Source organism: Lutra lutra, chromosome 7, assembly GCF_902655055.1.
Source record: "Lutra lutra chromosome 7, mLutLut1.2, whole genome shotgun sequence".
In the NCBI taxonomy this organism is placed as follows: domain Eukaryota; kingdom Metazoa; phylum Chordata; class Mammalia; order Carnivora; family Mustelidae; genus Lutra; species Lutra lutra.
In genome coordinates, this window is record NC_062284.1 from 126,994,109 (window position 1) to 127,012,663 (window position 18,555).

Below are 18,555 nucleotides of genomic sequence, written 5' to 3' on the forward strand. Positions count from 1 at the left end.
AGTGCCTGACCTATAGGAAGTGTTTGCATCGTTGTCCTCTTAAAAGTTTTAAAATTCACATACCTGGCAAATCTTTATTGAATTTTGTACACAGAATAGATTATTCCTAATTTTTTCTTAAAGTTGATTCTGGTTATATTTGAGAAAAAGTTAAAAAACCAGGTCCTTTATTACACTGTTGGCACTGAAATAATAATCACTGGTAAAAACTCCTTTTCGAGTTCAGTTACTTATAGTTTCTTGGCTGCTACAATTCATAATCCTTTTGGCCTCACAAGGTGGCATCAGTAATTTTGTTATCCTGAAAGTACACAGTTCTTTCACAAAACCCAGGAGAGAGCTTGAGCAGGAATATTGTAAAGCTCCTTTTATAGAGGAGGAAAGCGATCAGTCAGTACTGGGTCATAGTATTTCCCTTTGGGGACACGTCTCACAACCTCTTTCCCTGTCAGTAGAGTTGAGGTGCCTGCTTTGGTTTGGCACAGTATTTGCTTCTGCCTTCATTAAGCACTTCTCCTTCATCGTTGTAGAATTGATAGATGCATCTGGCAATTTTCTGTTCATATTTGCTATCTCAGCACCTAGTATAGCACTTTTCACTGAGTAAGTGCTCAGTAAGCACTAAGGAGAGATTGAATAAATGCTAGGAGCATTTCCTTTTGTGTGTGTGTATGGTGTGTATGTTATGTACAGATGCTTAGAGCAAACTCTTGACATTTTTGCCCACTGATAACATGTGTAATTTGTTTGCTGTACGGTTTGGCTGTGGCCAGTGGACTTTTTCTTTTCTCCTTTTTTTCTCAGGCAGAAAGCCTAGAAGATAAGAATACAGCCAAAGTCCATCGTTGTCAGCTAGAGAAGGTGAAGTCACAGTGTGATAGGCTGACAGATGAATTAACCCAGAATGAAAATGAGAATAGAAAACTGAAGCTAAAATATCAGGCTTTGAAGGACCAGCTAGAAGAAAAGGTAAAAATGTGAATGAATTCTAATTTTAAAGACTTATTCAGATTTCTTCTAGTATTTCTTATAGAATATATTTTATGCAGTTTTCTTTTTTTGAGAGAGAGAGCATGCCCGCAAATGGGGGTGGGGAGGGGCAGAGGGAGAGGAAGAGAAAGAGAATCTCAAGCAGCCTCTACGCTCATCACAGAGCCGATGTGGGGCTCATTCTCAGAACTCTGAGATCATGACCTGAGCCAAAATCAAGAATCGGTCGCTCCTCCGACTGAGCCACACAGGTGCTGCCCCTATTTTATGTATTAATAAATGGTAATTGTTGTTTTTCATGGCAAAGTTATATTGGTGCCACAAAAAGAGTGATAGTTTGTTAGAATGCTGGATTTTGAGTCTTTCAACCAAAAGGTTAACATTCTACTACATTTGATTTTTAAATTTCTTCTGGATCTTGAAATAGGAGTTTAGAGGCAAGGTAGCAAAGAAAGGAATTCTGGTTTATTGAGGACCTGTTATATGTCAGGCATTTATGCCAGTTGATTTATGTATGTGTGCTTTTTTAGGTCTCACAACTCTCTGGGGTAGATTTCATTGATCTGTTTTAACCTATGAGGAAACTGAGGCTCAAAATAAAACCTGTAATAGTTAAGTACTCACCATGTGTGAGGCACTTTTAATGCTGATGGTAATTTTATGAAATCGATACTATTAAATTCATTTTTGCAGTTGCAGAGACTGAAGCTTAAGAAGGTTGGTAACCTTGGAACATTCCTGGAAGGCTTACTGCTTTCCTTTCAGTAGATGTGTGAATTTGAGTATCTGCTGTCAGGCATTGTGTAGAAAACTAGGGACTCTCAGAGAGTCACTACTTTTATGGCAAAAGTCAATTAGGAATAGAAGACAGAATATCTCTCTTCTACCAACTTCCAAAAAGGATTTGTAGTTGAGTATGATAGAAGCCACATGTAAAGATGACCATTAAAGAAATTACTGGTAGGAGGATAAGACAACATAGACAGGTAGTTGATAAGGTTACATGTGTGAGCAAGGTGCCACCACTGGGTAAGGTATCATAAAATGCTTCACAGACCTCTGTCTCTAGGAAGAAACTTCCTTAACTGCTTTACTGATCTTTTCCTCTTTATGTTTTTGCAAAATTCATTATATTTTATAGGTATATTTTTTTCCTTTTCTAGTAATTGTTAAAATCAAGGAAATAAGATATAAGTTTGGTGTTTATGATTAAATGTGCTAAATTAAGTTGCTAAATTAAGGCCTACAGTCTTGACAACTGCTACAATTTAGTTCATATGTCCTGTTTTTTTTTTTTTTTAAGATTTTATTTATTTATTTGACAGAGAGAGAGATCACAAGTAGGCAGAGAGGCAGGCAGAGAGAGAGGGGGAAGCAGGCTCCCCGCTGAGCCGAGGGCCTGATGCGGTGCTTGATTCCAGGACCCTGAGATCATGACCTGAGCTGAAGGCAGCGGCTTAACCTACTGAGCCACCCAGGCGCCCCATCCTGTTTGGTTTTGAGTGTGTCCAGTGGATCTGCTGTCAGGGTGTAGTTGCTGTGGAGACAATGCTAAATTTTCCAGCTTTTCCATAATTAAAATTCTGGCCAGAAGATTGTTTTAATGTGTTCTGTACTTACGCATTTGCATTTAAGAAATAGTGGTGAAAATTTCTTATGTTGGGATGTGAGTTTACCTTGTTCTGCTAAAAATAAATGTTTCCTCACTGATTCTATTTGTGATGTTCTAAATATATACGTGTTATCACATATTCGTATACGTGGAACATTCACCTTACAAAAAAGTTTCAAGAGTTAACAATTGTATTCCATTGCTCTGTGTTGAGCATCCGGTATGTGGCAGGCCTCGTGCTGGGTGCTGAGGATTAGATATAGATAAGACGCATATCTGCAACTGAATGCTCCTAGCCAGATCATGAAAAGCAAAATCACTTTCAGTTGTTACAACTGTAGAGTCGAGTCTTGACAGTGTGTGCTAATGCAGACAGAAGATGTCTCTGGAATCTAAACTGGTGAATAATCTTAAAGATATATGGATATCGATATTGATACATATAGATATAAAGATACATGTGTATATAAATATATATATAGCTTATATGGCTGCTTTTCTTTAAGATCTATTTTTTGTGTGCATGATTAAGTACTTCGGATTCACTTAGCTGTTTATGTTGACCTGTGCCTTAGTATATGGTTGCATATGAATCAAAATATTGTTGGGTCCCCCATCTATAGATAGCGCTCTTCTCTCTGAGAGGTGGCATAGCATTAGTGGCTGTGGGCAAAACATTGAGTGTACATAATTTTCTAGCTGTATGTTGCTTAAAACTCAAAATCTCAGTTTTATCATCTTTAAAAAGATATGATGATTCCTCTGTTACAGAATTAAATGTGAAAAAAAATATGTAAAGTGCCTGGCAGAGTAACTGATATATAATAAGCTATCAATTAGTAAATGCCATTATTTTGTTATTGTTATGTTTCCAAATAAATACTGATTAGTGGTTCAACCAAGCAATCAACCAATCAGCCAGTATTGATTGAATGCCTGTGGTCCCGTCTAATAATGGTAGGGAGTGAAGGGCCAGGGAACTGGGAGTAAGAATTACTGATGAACTATGCAGATTGGAAGTTTAGAAGCAGACTGTGTTGACTCACTTGAGACTGGTGGCCCACAAAGGAGGCTCCCTTGTGAAAAGAGGGGGCATTTCTATTAGCAGGTGATATTGAAGGCATGTGTGTCAAGCAAACCAAACAAGTAGGCAGTTTTGTAATCATGTTTTCTATTTGAGGACAGGAACCAAATCTTGATTGTCTTTCCATCACCAAGATCAGGCACAGAGCCAGATACACGGTAGATAATTTGTAAGTAAATCGGGGATAAAGAGGATGTGTGAGTGTGTGTGTGTGCGTGTAAATGCACATGTGCGTGCATATATACACGCTTGCAAAAACGTATAATATGAGGATAAAAAAATATGGATAACCTGTGGGTATATGTACATTGTGTGTGTGTGTGTGGGTGTGGGGGGCTTACAGCAGACTGCGGAAGATAAAAACAGGGAGACAAGATGAAAATATATTTTCAGTGGAAAAAAAAAAGCCCTATGACTTGTAACCCAAAGGTTACTATGTAAGCAATACATTGAACTTGATAAATGGGGCCTTATGGATTGAGGGGATTTCAAATGTGATTCCAAAGGGAAGCCTTTCTTGTTTACCTAACATAGCATTATTCTCACATGCCCATGTTAGTGGTGTGAGTGGCACTTCCCCTCTTTTTTAAATGTCTTGCTACTATTTTGACTGCTTACTTTAGGTCTTTGTTTCTTGTCATGTTATTATTTGGTAAGCTAAGAAATGTTAAAATTGCATCAAAATTCATATAAAACCATTAGCATCAGCAACATGAATCAGCAGTAGAAGATTGCCGTTAGGTATATGTGTACAGAAAAGCTAATGTAACATATTTTCCTCATGTATTTAGTGGTGATATGTAGATATGTAGATAATAAGATGCATTTTTCCAACATCTGATTTTGGTTTAATATCAAATGTTATTTTTCAATTTTACATGACAAAGGGAACAGGTATTATACAACCCACAGAATATTTACATATGCATTTAAAGCTATTATGAACTTTTTACTGGGGAAAAAGCTCTCATGAAATGTTAGATAGAACTTTGTAGTGTCATTGAAATTTAATATTCCTTTTGCTTAAAATTTTAAAGGAAAATATTTGATTTCTTCTTTTGTTCTAAAAGGATCTTATTAATATTAATCTTTTTGTTCTTCTGGCATTTACCTGGAAACTCATAATGCTGTTTTTTTTATCAGAAATATATTTTTATTGGTTTCACTGGAATCTGAATCATCAAAAGAGCATATGATTAAGGCATTTTTGCTCAGCAGGTCAACATCAAAGTTCACATAGTGAAAATTTTATATGTCTTTTATATATACAGACCTGTATCTGATCCAACTTAAAAAAATTTTATTAAAGTAGGTGTGAGTTTACTAATGATACTGGCCATCCTTGTGGAGATTTCCAAGTAATTTTGTAGTGTTAACTATTAAATGTTTTTAATTTTCAAACATATTTATATGATATTTTAGACATAAATATGGTATGTAAAATTAAGAGAAGATTATTTTGTAGATTATTCTGTTTATACTGTGTCTATTCTCTTGAACCCTATGTTTTGGAAGCATGGCTGCTTTATGAAAAAAATATACACTATTTTTGCATGTATTTTCATAATTAGTGAGAAAAATAGCATAAAAAATGATAGTAATGTTCTGAGATTGTTTTCCTATCTCCAATGTAGACTAATGGAGACATTAATTTTCAGATGTTAGAGAAAGAGTAATTTTATTATTTTATTATATTCATTTTAATAAATTCTGAAATTGTGTTTAGAAAAATATTTTGTTCTTTAAAAGGGAACATTAAAAATTATAAAATAGATTTTTATTTGGATAATAAGGAAAGTTTAAAAACTCACCTGTGATCTTACCACGTAACTTTCTTTCATTCAAGTTCTGGTAAAATTCTTTTTGGGGTTCTTTTCTACACACTTAGATACACAGATCCCATTTGGGATTATTTGCCATGCACAGCTTTGTGTTCTGAATTTGCCTGTGTCCTTGAACATTATTCAAAATCAAGTTTATTTGACACCCAATATTTTATCTGGTGAATATGGCATTCTCTTGTTGATTATATTACTGTGTGTTTTCCATTTTAAAATTACAGATCAAGTAATTTCTCTCCTATATGATCCAGTGCTTTCCATATTTGGAGCTTTCATTTGTATTTGTTACTGATTTAATTCTAAGGAAAATCACGCAGACAAGCTTCTTGCTACTAGATACCCAAACCTGGAGGAAGCCGGAGGTATCCACTCTCCTTATTTTGCTTTTCTCCTTTAATCCACCCATAATCACAACCATATGTAGAACTTCCCCCATTACGAGAGATGCTGTCACATGGGTACACATACCTTGTGGTTATAGCTAGCCATGGCAGTGTTGGAAGATTTTTTTTTTTTTAAAGATTTTATTTATTTATTTGACAGAGAGAGAGAGATCACAAGTAGGCAGAGAGGCAGGCAGAGAGAGAGAAGGAGAAACAGGCTCTCTGCTGAGCAGAGAGCCCAATGCGGGGCTTGATCCCAGGACCCCAAGATCATGACCTGAAGAGGCTTAACCCACTGAGCCTCCCAGGCGCCCTGGCAGTGTTGGAAGATTCTTTAGTAGGTTGTTTCTCTGTCCCACAAAAAAAATCTATGTGCTAGCTTTTATTTTTAATAAGAAGGGTTTCAGTGTTTACAAGATTGCACTGGAATATTGTGCAAAGGTGGTGTTTCCCAGAACATTTAGCATCGGTGTTATTCTGAAGTATAAAAGAACCTTTAACAATATTAGCCCTCCACCATCTTCTTTTATAGATGAGGCAGGTCTGGCCCAAAGAGTTAATTGAGACTTGCCCAAGTGCTCCAGCTGACTATTGGTAGGAATGGAAGTAGGAATCAGGCTTACGAATTCTATTTTTTTTTTTCTGTTGTACCAGAACCTATAAGAACCAGTATATAAATTATATAGGTTATCTGGGATTCTTATCTAGCTCGTATAATTATTGCTAATTTATGTAGTATTCTGAATTCTCTCAAGAGGGTTCTTTTCTGTTATTTTTTCAGGAGAGAGAAACTGTGATTACGCAATTAGGGGACACCTTAAGGCCACAGATTTTGTGACATCCAAGGCTATAGTGGTTATAGGAATCTAAGTGTTGAGTAGATCAGAATTCATAAACATGTATTTTTGTTCCTTCCCTTGAAATCCTTTATTCAAATTATTTGTGAAGTGACACCTAGAAGATTTAAAAAAAAATTTTTTTTTAAAGATTTTATTTATTTATTTGACAGACGGAGATCGCAAGTAGGCAGAGAGGCAGGCAGAGAGAGAGGAGGAAGCAGGCTTCCCGCTGAGCAGAGAGCCAGATGCCATGCGGGGCTCCATCCCAGGAACCTGGGATCATGACCTGAGCCAAAGGCGAGGCTTTAACCCACTGAGCCACCCAGGCGCCCCACGTAGCAGATATTTTAAAGCTATTATTATATTGGATAAAAACACTTAAGGGAGATTTTTTTCTAATACTAAATAATGATCTTTGAAAAATGGTAATTCTCCTGTGTAATTATGATGCCCATTTTTACAGATGGTGGAAACTGAGGTTGCGAGTATAACACGGTGACTTGTCCAACATTGCATAGCTTGTGGTGGAAACAGGATATGAGCACAAATTCCTTTTATTTATTTCCCTTTATTTACTGCCAGTAAAATGACTCACATTTATATCTTTTCATTGAACTCATAGTGTTGAATTTAAATTTAGGGTTATTATATTCAACAGATTACCATATACTCTTTAATTTTTTTAGCTTGACAACAATTTTGGAAAAGAAGTCATCAGTGACTTTGTTAGAAAAATCAAATTAAAACCTGATATTGCCACATAAACTATATCTGTTGCAGGAAAAAATGAATCAGTATTTTTTAATTTTGTGTTTTTAGTTCTAATTTGACCATCTGTTCAGGATTGGTATTTTTCATCATATGGAAAAATATATATGATTGTCAGCTGTCTATAAAGTATTCACTACTTTATACAGTCACAGTTCCGTATTTTTTTACTAAGAACTCTTTGTGGCAGGCAGAATTCTCTGATTTTAATTTTTTTGTTTTCAGAATAGCAAGAAAGAAATAGAAGCAAATGAGCTGCTGACTTCTTTCATCTACTTTAGTGTTTAGTGTTTATACTTTCAGACATTTTTATGCAGGACTTACTCTTTCTTTAGTGCAGCATCTATTTTCCATTGTGTGAGTAGAATAAAGAGAATAAAGTTGTATTAATTTGGAGGGAAATTAAAACTAGATACTCTAAATATAAACACTGACTGAGATGTTACGAGTAATTTCCTATGAAATTAATTCTTAAAAAAATCTTAAAGAAATGAAGATAAGATGGTCAAATTAAAGGTAGAATTATACACTTTGTTTTATATTTGTTATTTATAAAGTGCTTTTAATTGAACCACTTGTAGTCATTAAATCCAGAGTAGTCCTTGACTTCCACAGAGTTGGCTGAAACATCAGAGTCCTTACCATATATGAAAACCTATGCCAGGTTTTAAGAAACGGTTTTAAAATGCAAAGGTGAAGTGACTATGCAGTGACTGGGGGGAGGGGGCAGTTATACATACAGCTGTGGCAGAGGACGGGGCAAGAAATAAAGGCTGTATAGAAGTACATGTATTCTCTACTTTCCAAAATGGAACGTAAGTGTGGAGACGCATTTTCAAATTCTGTTCCATTGGCAGTGACTTTTCTACCAACCATTTACAATCAAAGAGGTTGATTTTAAAATGAATATAATGAGTGAAGTCAAAGTTTGCATATTTTTCATCCCTGATTTGGACTTGATTTAAGAGGACTGCCATTTAATCCTTAATTCATTGAGCCCCTGAAAATTACAAAGGCTTTAGAGGAGTGCAGTCTTGTTGGACACTTACCTTTAAAATCCTGTACTATTAGTTTGATTTCATTTAATTTTGAGATTGTGAGTGATCGCCATAGTGTAGGAGTTAGGCTAAATAATGGTACATGCGGTTGGTTGTGATGTGGAAAGCCAAGGGGAATAAGCTGCATGAAGTGTCCTGTATTTTATCTGTTTCAGTGCTTTGTTGGGAGGTAAGCAGTCCTAGCTTGCTTGCTTTGGTTAGACCCTAAAAGGGAACATAAAATGAATGTCCAGGTTTGTTTTACGTGAGGTTGGGTGGTTTTTTGTTGTTGTTGTTGTTGTTTTTAAATCACAGTTTAAAGTGACTCTATCTACTTTATCATTTAATGTCAAGTGAACAATAGTCTGTAAATTTTAGGAAAACAACCAGGAGGTGGTCATTGTTAACATAAGTTATATTATTTGGAAATTTGTTCTTAACTTTTTCCCCCATATTCTTTCATTAATAATAAATTAATGCTTAAGTATCTCTTAAGAAAAAAAGAGAATAAATCCTGATGGTTTTTAAAGACACCGTAAGCTTATAAACATTTCTCTGGTTCTGAATGATACATTTTTTTCTTTTGAAAATTAAACAGTGTTCGTTCCAAATGCATAATTTGAAACTCTCGTTTGTTTCCTTGTCTGTATTTTGTTTCAGAAAAAGAAATGCATCAAAAGTGGCTGATTTTAAATAACTAATGTTATTTCTGTTTCCTAGCATTTGACTTAAGAGAAGTACATAATAATTGCAAAATGGTCCTAAAACTTAATGAATGCATAAAATACCCTTCAGTGGTATTTTTGTTTCCGACTTTGAATATTAATTTCTAGGAATGTATCCAATACATGTCCTGACACCTTTCTGATTATGCTGCCAATGATCTTTGTATTGCTCAGTATTCTTCTAGAAAAAGATACTAAAAAGCCTGAGGCAAGAATAATTTCCTTAAGTGGGGTTAGGAGTTTAAATCTGAATTTGCATTTTTTTGGTTCCTGTCTTATGGATAAATTTCCTACGCCTGCCTAAGACTAGGTTATGGATTGGAAACTCTTTCATATCCCAATTTTAATATGTACCAAATCATATATCCAGTGTTCTAATTGTGCCTTCCTTTTTTTCTATTAGTGCTTCTGTTTTACTGATGCCTTCAGCTCCTATTCTTACCGTACTATTAACTGTAACTTCTTTTCCTTCTTTGAAGGAAATAGTGTAAAGCATCTACTTACAGAGGAGAAAACAGAATATCTAACCCACAAATAGTAGCACTTTTATGTTAAGAAACCAATATTCTAGTAGGAAATACAGTGTTCTTTTGCTTATTAAAAACATATATAGAAGCATTTCATTTATTCACACATGAATCTGTACTTAATTCATTAACAGATCTTACTAGTTCTATCCTTAAAGCTTATTCTGCATCTGATTACTTCTTACTCCTGGCAGTGTCCTCGCTTTTGTGACATCAACTGGCCTTGCCATTTATAGTAACCTGTTACTGACAAGATGATTGCCCTCAATGATTTTACTGATTGATTTATTGCAAAAGCAAACTTTCAGAAACATAAGAAGTCATTTGAGTTCAGAGATTCTGTTTTTTTCATTGTCGTATTGTTAGGGTCTATTCTGTTTGGCCCATAGAGCATACACACACACAAAATGCTCACAGAATGAATGGAACATAAAAGGATATGTATGTTTCAGAAAAATTTATCGATTGACTGCTATCTGAGACACTCTACTGGGTACTGGGATGTTTAAATAAAGAATAAGATCTCTGCCCAATAGGAATTCACAGTCTGCTAAAGAGACAGACATAAAAGACATACAAAGTAGTAGGAACCCTAGAGGGAGCTCCTATAAAGTGCCCTAGGGGCAAGAGAAGGGGCAGATATTCCTATCATTCTTAAGAGTTCAAGTTATCTGTTGTTATAATATCTGCATGGGTGAGGAAGAAAATGCATGTTACTGCACTTTTATAATGGGTAAAAAATTCAGTTTATGACCTTCCCTTGTCCTGTTTGTTCCTGAGTAGTGTTGGGTTCACTGAGGGCACAGGATATACATAGGTTGAATCCATGGAGACTTTTTCAAACTGATCTGAACTGTTGATTTTGGAAGTGCTGCTTTGGTTTTTTGTTTTGTTTTACTTATTTTTAAATACCAATCTCAACATTTAATGTACAGCCATACATTGAATTTAAAAAGTGCACAGTCATATAAAATCTTGTATTTTTAAGAAATAAGTTTGCAAAAAGTAGTTATGGTGTGGCCAGGATTTAATGTTTTATTTGTTTATTTATTTGCTTCTTGTTTTGTAAGACAGTTTGAACTGCAGTGTGGTAATTTTCTAGATGAAACTCTTTTCAGATACCCTGTAATACCCACAGTAGATCCTTCTCTTTTAGTTGTTCTGCAGTTTCTGCCTTGGTTGGCATTTCATTGTAACTTAACTTCCTTGTAGTTGAGTCAACTCTGTTGGCGTAAGAAATGTGAGCTTTCTTTAGAGAGTTAGATAAATGGCTTCCGGACAGATCCAATTTTTGTTCAGGATAGTTTCATAATTTGCCTTGTAATGCTAGTGTCCTGGATTTAAGGCTTAGGCATAGCAGTTATCTTGAGTTACAGAAATATTCCTTCTCAAAACTTTATAGGTGATATGTGCTGGTCTATAGTTTCAACATGCCATGCTTCCAATAACTTTGAATTACATTGTTTGTTTTAATTCTAGCCTTTAATATAATTTGATTTCTCTCTGCCTCTCATCCTATCTCTCCCTCACCCACTGCTGATGTATTAAAGATGACCTTGGGGCTGAAATATTGTCATACTTGCTTATTCAAGTTAGTTTTCAATAAAGGAATAACAGTAGCTTTTTTTTTTTTGTTTTGTTTTAACAGTAGCTTTGTTCTTAATGATTTACTTAAGTCATGTGAGTGTGCTTTATTTTCTAAGCTTTTTTCTTTTTAGGTATGTGAAGACCTGTTTTCATGTCCTGTAGCCAACTGTATTGGAAATAAAGTGGCTCTTCTGGGCCTCTTAGGACTTTGAAGGGATCTCACAAACTTTCGCCAAGGAGATAATGTTTTGGATATGCTCTAGTTTATTGAAGTTCTATTTCCTTTAAGATTTTGTCTCCTTATAATCTTTACAGCCTTTGGGAAAATGAATGTTCTGAATTGTAAAGAGTGTGCAGCAACATCAATATATAAGTAGAGGAAAATTTCTCATCCTTTGAATTGCAGATCCATTGATGAAGCCAGTCAACATTGTATGTGTGCACATATGTGTGTTTGAAGAGATTGTGAGCAGTATTTTTTTTTTAATTTGCTTTAGACACAAATGTCAACAGTGTAATCCTTTCCTGTCCTGAAATGGAAGCTTCATAAAGTCTTTGCTCACTCGACAATAGAACTATACCTTGCTTACTGTGTGATTAGTATACTTTTTGATTAAAAATGCCAACAGCAGATTTTATGGGTACATAGGGTACATCTCTAGTTTAGATAGATAGCCCCTAAAAGCTTAGGCTTCTTATGCATGCTTGATGGTCCTCTCTCTCTCTCTCTCTCTCGTGTGTGTGTGTGTGTTCTGTTCTGAATTTCCCACTGTGTCACATATTTCATTTATAACTATATTTATTCAGAAGTATTTTTTTGTTATTCTTTCTACTTTATGGCTGTATTAGTCCCCATGTAACTGGCTGATAACTTTCCTGAATTTTTCGCATTGGGTTTCTAAATTCCAATTTTAAGAACTCAACTGGTATTTTAATATCTGGTATTTTAATAGTGAGCACTTAGGAGCCAGGAGACTCAAGTTATGGGTTATGGCCTCTTTAACTTTGGTTCAGTTATTTATTCTGTCTGAACTTTGATTTCCTCATTTGTGTAATTTAGGGTTGAGTTTATTCTCTAAGGTTTTTTCTCAAACTCAGCCATGGTATAGGATATCTTTCTTTTTGGAGCATACAGACTGCTATAGTCAGCTTCATCTGTATCTGTCTATTTAATCCCATCTTCTCCCCCACAGAGAAGCTCCTTTTGTGGTGCCATGACCTAGACATACATGACCATTCATGCTGAAACATTGAAGTTGGACTAACTGTGTCTTCCATGTTCCTGGAAATCCAGTGCCCTATCCATTGTGCTCCAAAGCCACTTTTTCTTCCAAATTCCTGAATAGTCTCTAAAATACCTCGAGTTACCTCTAATTCTATAGGAAAAGATGGCTTTTGGTTAGTCTTGTTGTAGAATTACTTCTTCTGAATTCTCTAGAAAACCAAGAACTATTCATAATAGTGCCTAAATATTATCATCTCCCCTTATTAATCCATGTATCCTCAAATCAGACAGGATGATTGGATTGATGTCAGCCAGCCAGTTTTCCACTTCTCCCTCAGAATGAGCTGTGTTAATTCCATTTGTAGAGCTATTTCTGAAACATGAAACTGGGAGAAAAAGCTAATTCATTGGGAACAATTTAGTATTCAGGTAAGTATTCTCAAGCCAGAAGAATGAGGCAAAATGAAAGGGATGACATTTCATGGAGATAGTTGTTGGCTATATGAGGACAGGAGCCTTAATTATTCACTCTGTCCCTAGTACTCAGGAGAATGTCTTACCATACTAGGCTTTCTATAGAAATTTTTGAATGAGTGAATAAGTCAATACATAGTGGTACAGAAGAGCTTACTTAATTCCTAGATTTTTGGTTTTGGAGCATGGAGATGGAGAACCAGTGTGGTGCAGTGTCTGAAACCCAGTTAAATAAAAGAACATGGTTTTACCTGGAATGTGATTAAGTGAGGGTAGGGGATTCATCTATTCACTTTAATTCTTGAGTACAGCACTTAGACAAATGAAAGGATGTTAGGGTTTTGTCAAGGATTTTATTCATTGAAACTAGAGCTGTTCATGTAGGGGGTCAGATGACCATTTGTCAGAAATGTCAAACAAAAGATTCTTGAAAGAATAATAGGTAGTTAAACCAATTGATCTCAATGGTCCGTGTGAGTTCATAGTTCTGTGAGTTTTATTTCAAAGGGAGGTCAGTTGGACCTGGCCTGCTGACTGTCTCACAAAAGATAGTGAAGTGGATAATGAAGTTCTCAGTCTTTGCTAAAGAGATTGAATTTATAGAGCCTTTCCTGACAATATCAACATTTTTAGGAATATCAAAATATAGAAATAGTGGGTAGTGGATGGAAGAAAGCTGGCTCTGAAGGAAATGAGAAAAGAAAGAACAGTTAGAACAGCATTGTGAATTCCCTGGGTTTAGATTATCAATAGTTGTCCTCTAAATACTTCAGTAACCCTGATTGGGTTCTTTATCAATATCACACCAGTGAGAATACAGCAGCATTCTGGAGGTCTACGTATGCATAGAAGGAACCTCCAAGCACACATCAGTAGCTTCAGAGTGTATATAGGTCTGCATGGTCACTGATGAAATGATTTTTCCAGTATTGAATTTGAGTCTTTGAAAAACTTTAAATCACTTATTCAACAAAGTTGTGGAGCTTAAAGGTAATTATAAGCATGTTTTGCAGTCTCCTGAAATTAGCAGTTTATTGAGGGAGGCTGGTGGAAGAGTAATTATATTACAGCTATATATATATGTTTATTTATTTAAAACTGTGATATACATAATATGCTCTAGGAACATTCTGCTTTGGGAAATCAGTAAAGAAAGGAGACTAAGTATCGAAGGCTAAATTTTGAAGGCTAGGAAGTGTAGGTGGTGGTAGCCAATAGTACAGGCCCGAATAGCCTCACCTCTTGGGGGACTTGCCGGAAAGGTTGCTTTCTAGTAAGTAAGCTTCAAAGTCTTCAAATGTTGTTCAGAGCCAGGATGTTAATTTTTTCAGAAAGGCTCCTAGATGAGAGCAAGATTCTGTGAAGATATCAATATCTCTAAAGCGATGCCTTATGAGTCGGGAGGGAGAGTTTGGACAGAAACTGAAGGTGAACAGAGGAGAAAGTTAGGGAGATGTACTTCAGTCTCCATCAAAACACCGCCCAAGAGAATGGAACACTTGTTCCTGTGGTTTGTAAATCCCTGATGTGCCAGTGGACGCACCAGACTGCCATTAGCGTGATGCCATATACGCATTGTTTCATAAAACAAACTCCCCTCGCTCCAGTTCCCTATTCATTAAGCAACATTCTGATTATAATTTGCCTTCCCATCCAGATTGGTCTGCAGGGAGAAAATGTACTGGGTATGCTGACAGGAACATTCTGATCCATATGGCGGTTATGGTTCTTATTGTAAACTGATGTCGTTAATTGAGTGGCATTCTAGTTTGTACATTAGTCTCTTGTGAGCTTAATGTTACACTTTTGCTGAAAGATGATTCCACTCAGGGTACCAAAAGGGAAAGAAGATCCAATTCCTAAGTTTACAAAGCTGAGCTACAGACTGCTAGGATGTAGTCATCAAGATAAAGGCTGTCTTGTAGCTACCAGGCCCATTTTCAAATAGTACAGTTTCAGGCAGTGTTGTGTACATCAGAAGTGGTTGGAAAGACATATGAAGGCATATTTGAGAAGCTGCAAGTAGTTGATATATGAGAGAGTGGGAAGGAGGGAGGTATGAAGCTAGAGGGAAGGGTAGAAGTTTGTGAAAGGACTTTCTTCTTTGGGCAGAGTTGAAAGGAAATACCTTGTGATTCTGCTAAAATGCTATCTTTCCTTTCATAAGTAAGTTTTAATTGAGTGGATGGATCTCTTATTATTTTAACTTCAAGCTGGAGTTTTTGACCACATTATTTTCCTGCTTGTATTATATTTACTAGGGTCGGTAAAGAATGATCAGGTTACTGTGTAATGAGTGAAAGCAAAGCTAGCCAGCCATCATGACTTTTGGGGCCATTGTTTATACTTCTAATTCTGGTGATTCTGTTACTCTCTTCCAGGTCTGTGCTACTCTGCTAGAATTTCTCTAATAATGAAATTGTGCAATCATGATTGAGACTTACTTTGCCTAGAATGGGTCTCCAGGTCCTTGTAAGCTCTTAAAGGATTCTTAGAAACCTTTTTTTTTTTTTTCATTAAATGTATTTGCTTACTTGAGAAGTACTTCCATCTTGCTTCTATCAGATTTACATGACTCAAAACATTTATGCACTATGACTGGCATTTGAAAACTTGGACTTTTTAAAAACTATGTTTTGATAAAATAAGATAGTAATAGGTTTTTTTTTTTTAAATGAAACTAACATAAACTTATTTTATATTTTTTTCTATTGTTTCACTAATATTTATTGAAAACTCAAAGTCAGTTCATGGCATCAGCTTTTACTCTCCAGTCCATTAATGGCATTATGTTATTAAAATGTAAAGGATTTTTTTAGCTTCATTTTCTTTTAGTTACAGAATTACTTTAATTTTCTTTGCCAAGTATCTACTCACTCAGTTCCCTCAGTGTCCTTTTTCTGAATTCTCTGTAACTTGACCTCAGTTGATGAGTAGGCAAAACATTTTAGTTTAGTGAAGTAAGAAGACTGAGAGATCTGTTTTGTACTGCACTCCTTTGAGATGGTTGTACAGATATTACAAGCATTTCTTGCCTTTACTTAATAATTAACTTCTGTTTTTCTTACTGATGTTTTAGGAAAAGCATATAAGCAATGAAGAAGAGCACTTAAGAAGGATGGAAGAGGCCAGATTGCAGCTCAAGGATCAACTTCTTTGCCTGGAGACTGAACAGGAATCCATTCTTGGTGTCATAGGAAGGGAAATTGATGCAGCTTGTAAAACCTTCTCTGGAGACTCAATGGAGAAATTGAAAGTAATTATGAGTTCTCATTGTGCCTTTCAGTTAGTTTCTTAATATATAATTATAAGAAGATTTTAATGCATAGTTACATGGTAGTCACATTTTTATTCTGGAAAGTTTTATGAAACAAAATAACATCTTGCACTGTTTAGAATGCGATACTATATATCTACTGCATGGTCCTGGAAGAGAAAGTGTACCGTTAATTCATGGAATTGCCTCTATCACACTCTGTAAAAGAAAATGTCTTAGGAGAGAGGCAGCAGTTCTGATGAAAAAAATATCCTTGGAGTCAAGAGGCCTGGATTTTCATTATCACAGGCCATTTTTGTTGTTGTTAGTGTATTAATGGCTAACATCTATTGAGTACTAGTTATATTACAGGTACTGTAGGATTCTCTCCCTTAATCTCTAAAACTACTGTCCTTTAGGTACTCTGATTAAATTCATTTAAGACAAGGGAAAGCAAGGCTTGGAGAGGTTAAGTAACTTGGCCCTGGCCATGTATCTAGTTAAATGCTAGAAGCAAGACTTTAGACCTTGGGGATCTAACTCCCTGAGCTTAAACACATGAGCCCTGTGCTATTTGCCTTCCCTGTTTAGACAAATATACTCAAGTGAGTTTTTCTATCTTTAAAACAGAATGTTGCTATTCAATTTATAGTTCTAATGAAATGAAATAAAAACAGAATTGATCATGAACGTTTTTAATTCCTTGAAGGCGAGCCCCTCCTTCAGTCTAGGTCGTAGTACTGCTATGTTGCATTGCACTGTTTCAATACAGTGGGACCATAATCCTTAGCATTTAGCCATCATTTACCCTGTATTTGTTTCATATGATGAGATGGCAGGACTTAAAATGCCTAAGGACTTCTTAGTTATTAATACTTTCCGGGTGTTTCTTCTTTTTGTCATTCTTATTTTGTTGTTGTTTTTTGGCTTCTTTCTCCTCTTTTTTCCTGCTCTTTCTTCATATCCTTTTTCTTTTTTTTTTTTTCCCCCTCCTTATGTGGTGTTTTAAAGAAAGTAGAACTATATTTCCACACTTGCAGTGGAAGGTGTCTTAGGATTCACCTTTAATAGAAATATCTCGATGGGTAGAATTTGGTGGAGTTGATGGAGTTTCTGCAATATGAATTCCTATCTACATTTTTATTTTTTTAAAAGATTTTATTTATTTATTTGACAGAGATCACAAGTAGGCAGAGAGGCAGGCAGAGAGGGGGGTGGGAGCAGGATCCCTGCTGAGCAGAGAGCCCGATGTGGGGCTCCATCCTAGGACCCTGGGATCATGACCTGAGCCGAAGGTAGAGGCTTAACCCACTGGGCCACCCAGGTGCCCCCTATCTACATTTTTTGAAATGCTCAGATGTCATTTTGAGAGGACTATGAGCCAAATATGAGGAGTAATTGGCTTTAGAGGACTCTTTCAGTTTTGTTGTAGAGCTTGTTATAATGATGGCTTATTCTTTTTCCTGTCTGCTGCTGCTTTTTTTATTTGACTTGTCATGTTTACCTATATTTAAAGGATGTGCGACCTTAAGATCCTAATTTCATCTAAAAGAAGCACATACTAACAATGAAATAGTTACTCTATATCTAAGTATTTCTATCAGGATGGCTTATTTTCGGTCAGATAGAGACATAGAAATGGTATTATTTAGATTATGCTATAAGATATATAAACCTTGTTATGGGCAATTACAGGCTAAAACATAGTGGGTAAATTGCAGATTGCTTAAGTATTTTCTGTTTGAGGCACAAATTATCCTTCCAACATATTCCAAAAAACACCCACTTTTTAAATAGGCTTTCAGGAATGCAGTGATTTTGGTAATGGGCCTTTCTTTATACATCTTCTCCTAGAGAAAGACTAATTCAATCCAACTGATGGGTGGAAAGTAAATCCAAAAGAATGGAAATTCTATTAAGTTTTTTTTTTGTTGTTGTTTTGTTTAGAGTACACCTTTTTTGTTGTGGGTCTCTTTCTATTAATAAATAACTTCTGTCATTACCTTCCTATGAACTTGGGGGAAAAAAATGAATACTGAAGAATATAACATTTGCTCTCACCTCAAATAAACAACCCAAGGGGTTGTTAAAATAAAATTGATTCTGTGCTTTATAGTTCAGAAATTTAAGGGAGAGTGGTGGTCCTTATAACGTGTTTTAAAAAATGGAATAATTCCAATTATTCTTTGTCATTTGTTGATTTTGGT

The 18,555-nt window shown here is 35.6% G+C and overlaps 1 protein-coding gene across 11 annotated transcripts in view; it reads left to right on the top strand.

The window, feature by feature from the left end:
* CEP128 (centrosomal protein 128) overlaps positions 1-18,555 on the top strand; it is a 404,915-nt gene that overhangs the window by 131,949 nt on the left and 254,411 nt on the right. For 10 of the 11 annotated variants that reach the window (XR_007128480.1, XM_047735544.1, XM_047735551.1 and 7 more), the window contains 2 exons: positions 805-969; positions 16,172-16,348. Coding sequence is in view for 10 of the 11 variants with exons in the window: in XM_047735544.1 (XP_047591500.1) it covers positions 805-969; positions 16,172-16,348 (342 nt within the window). In the remaining variant the exon portion in view is untranslated. The remainder of the gene's footprint in view (positions 1-804; positions 970-16,171; positions 16,349-18,555) is intronic. The other variant, XM_047735549.1, reaches the window with a different exon arrangement.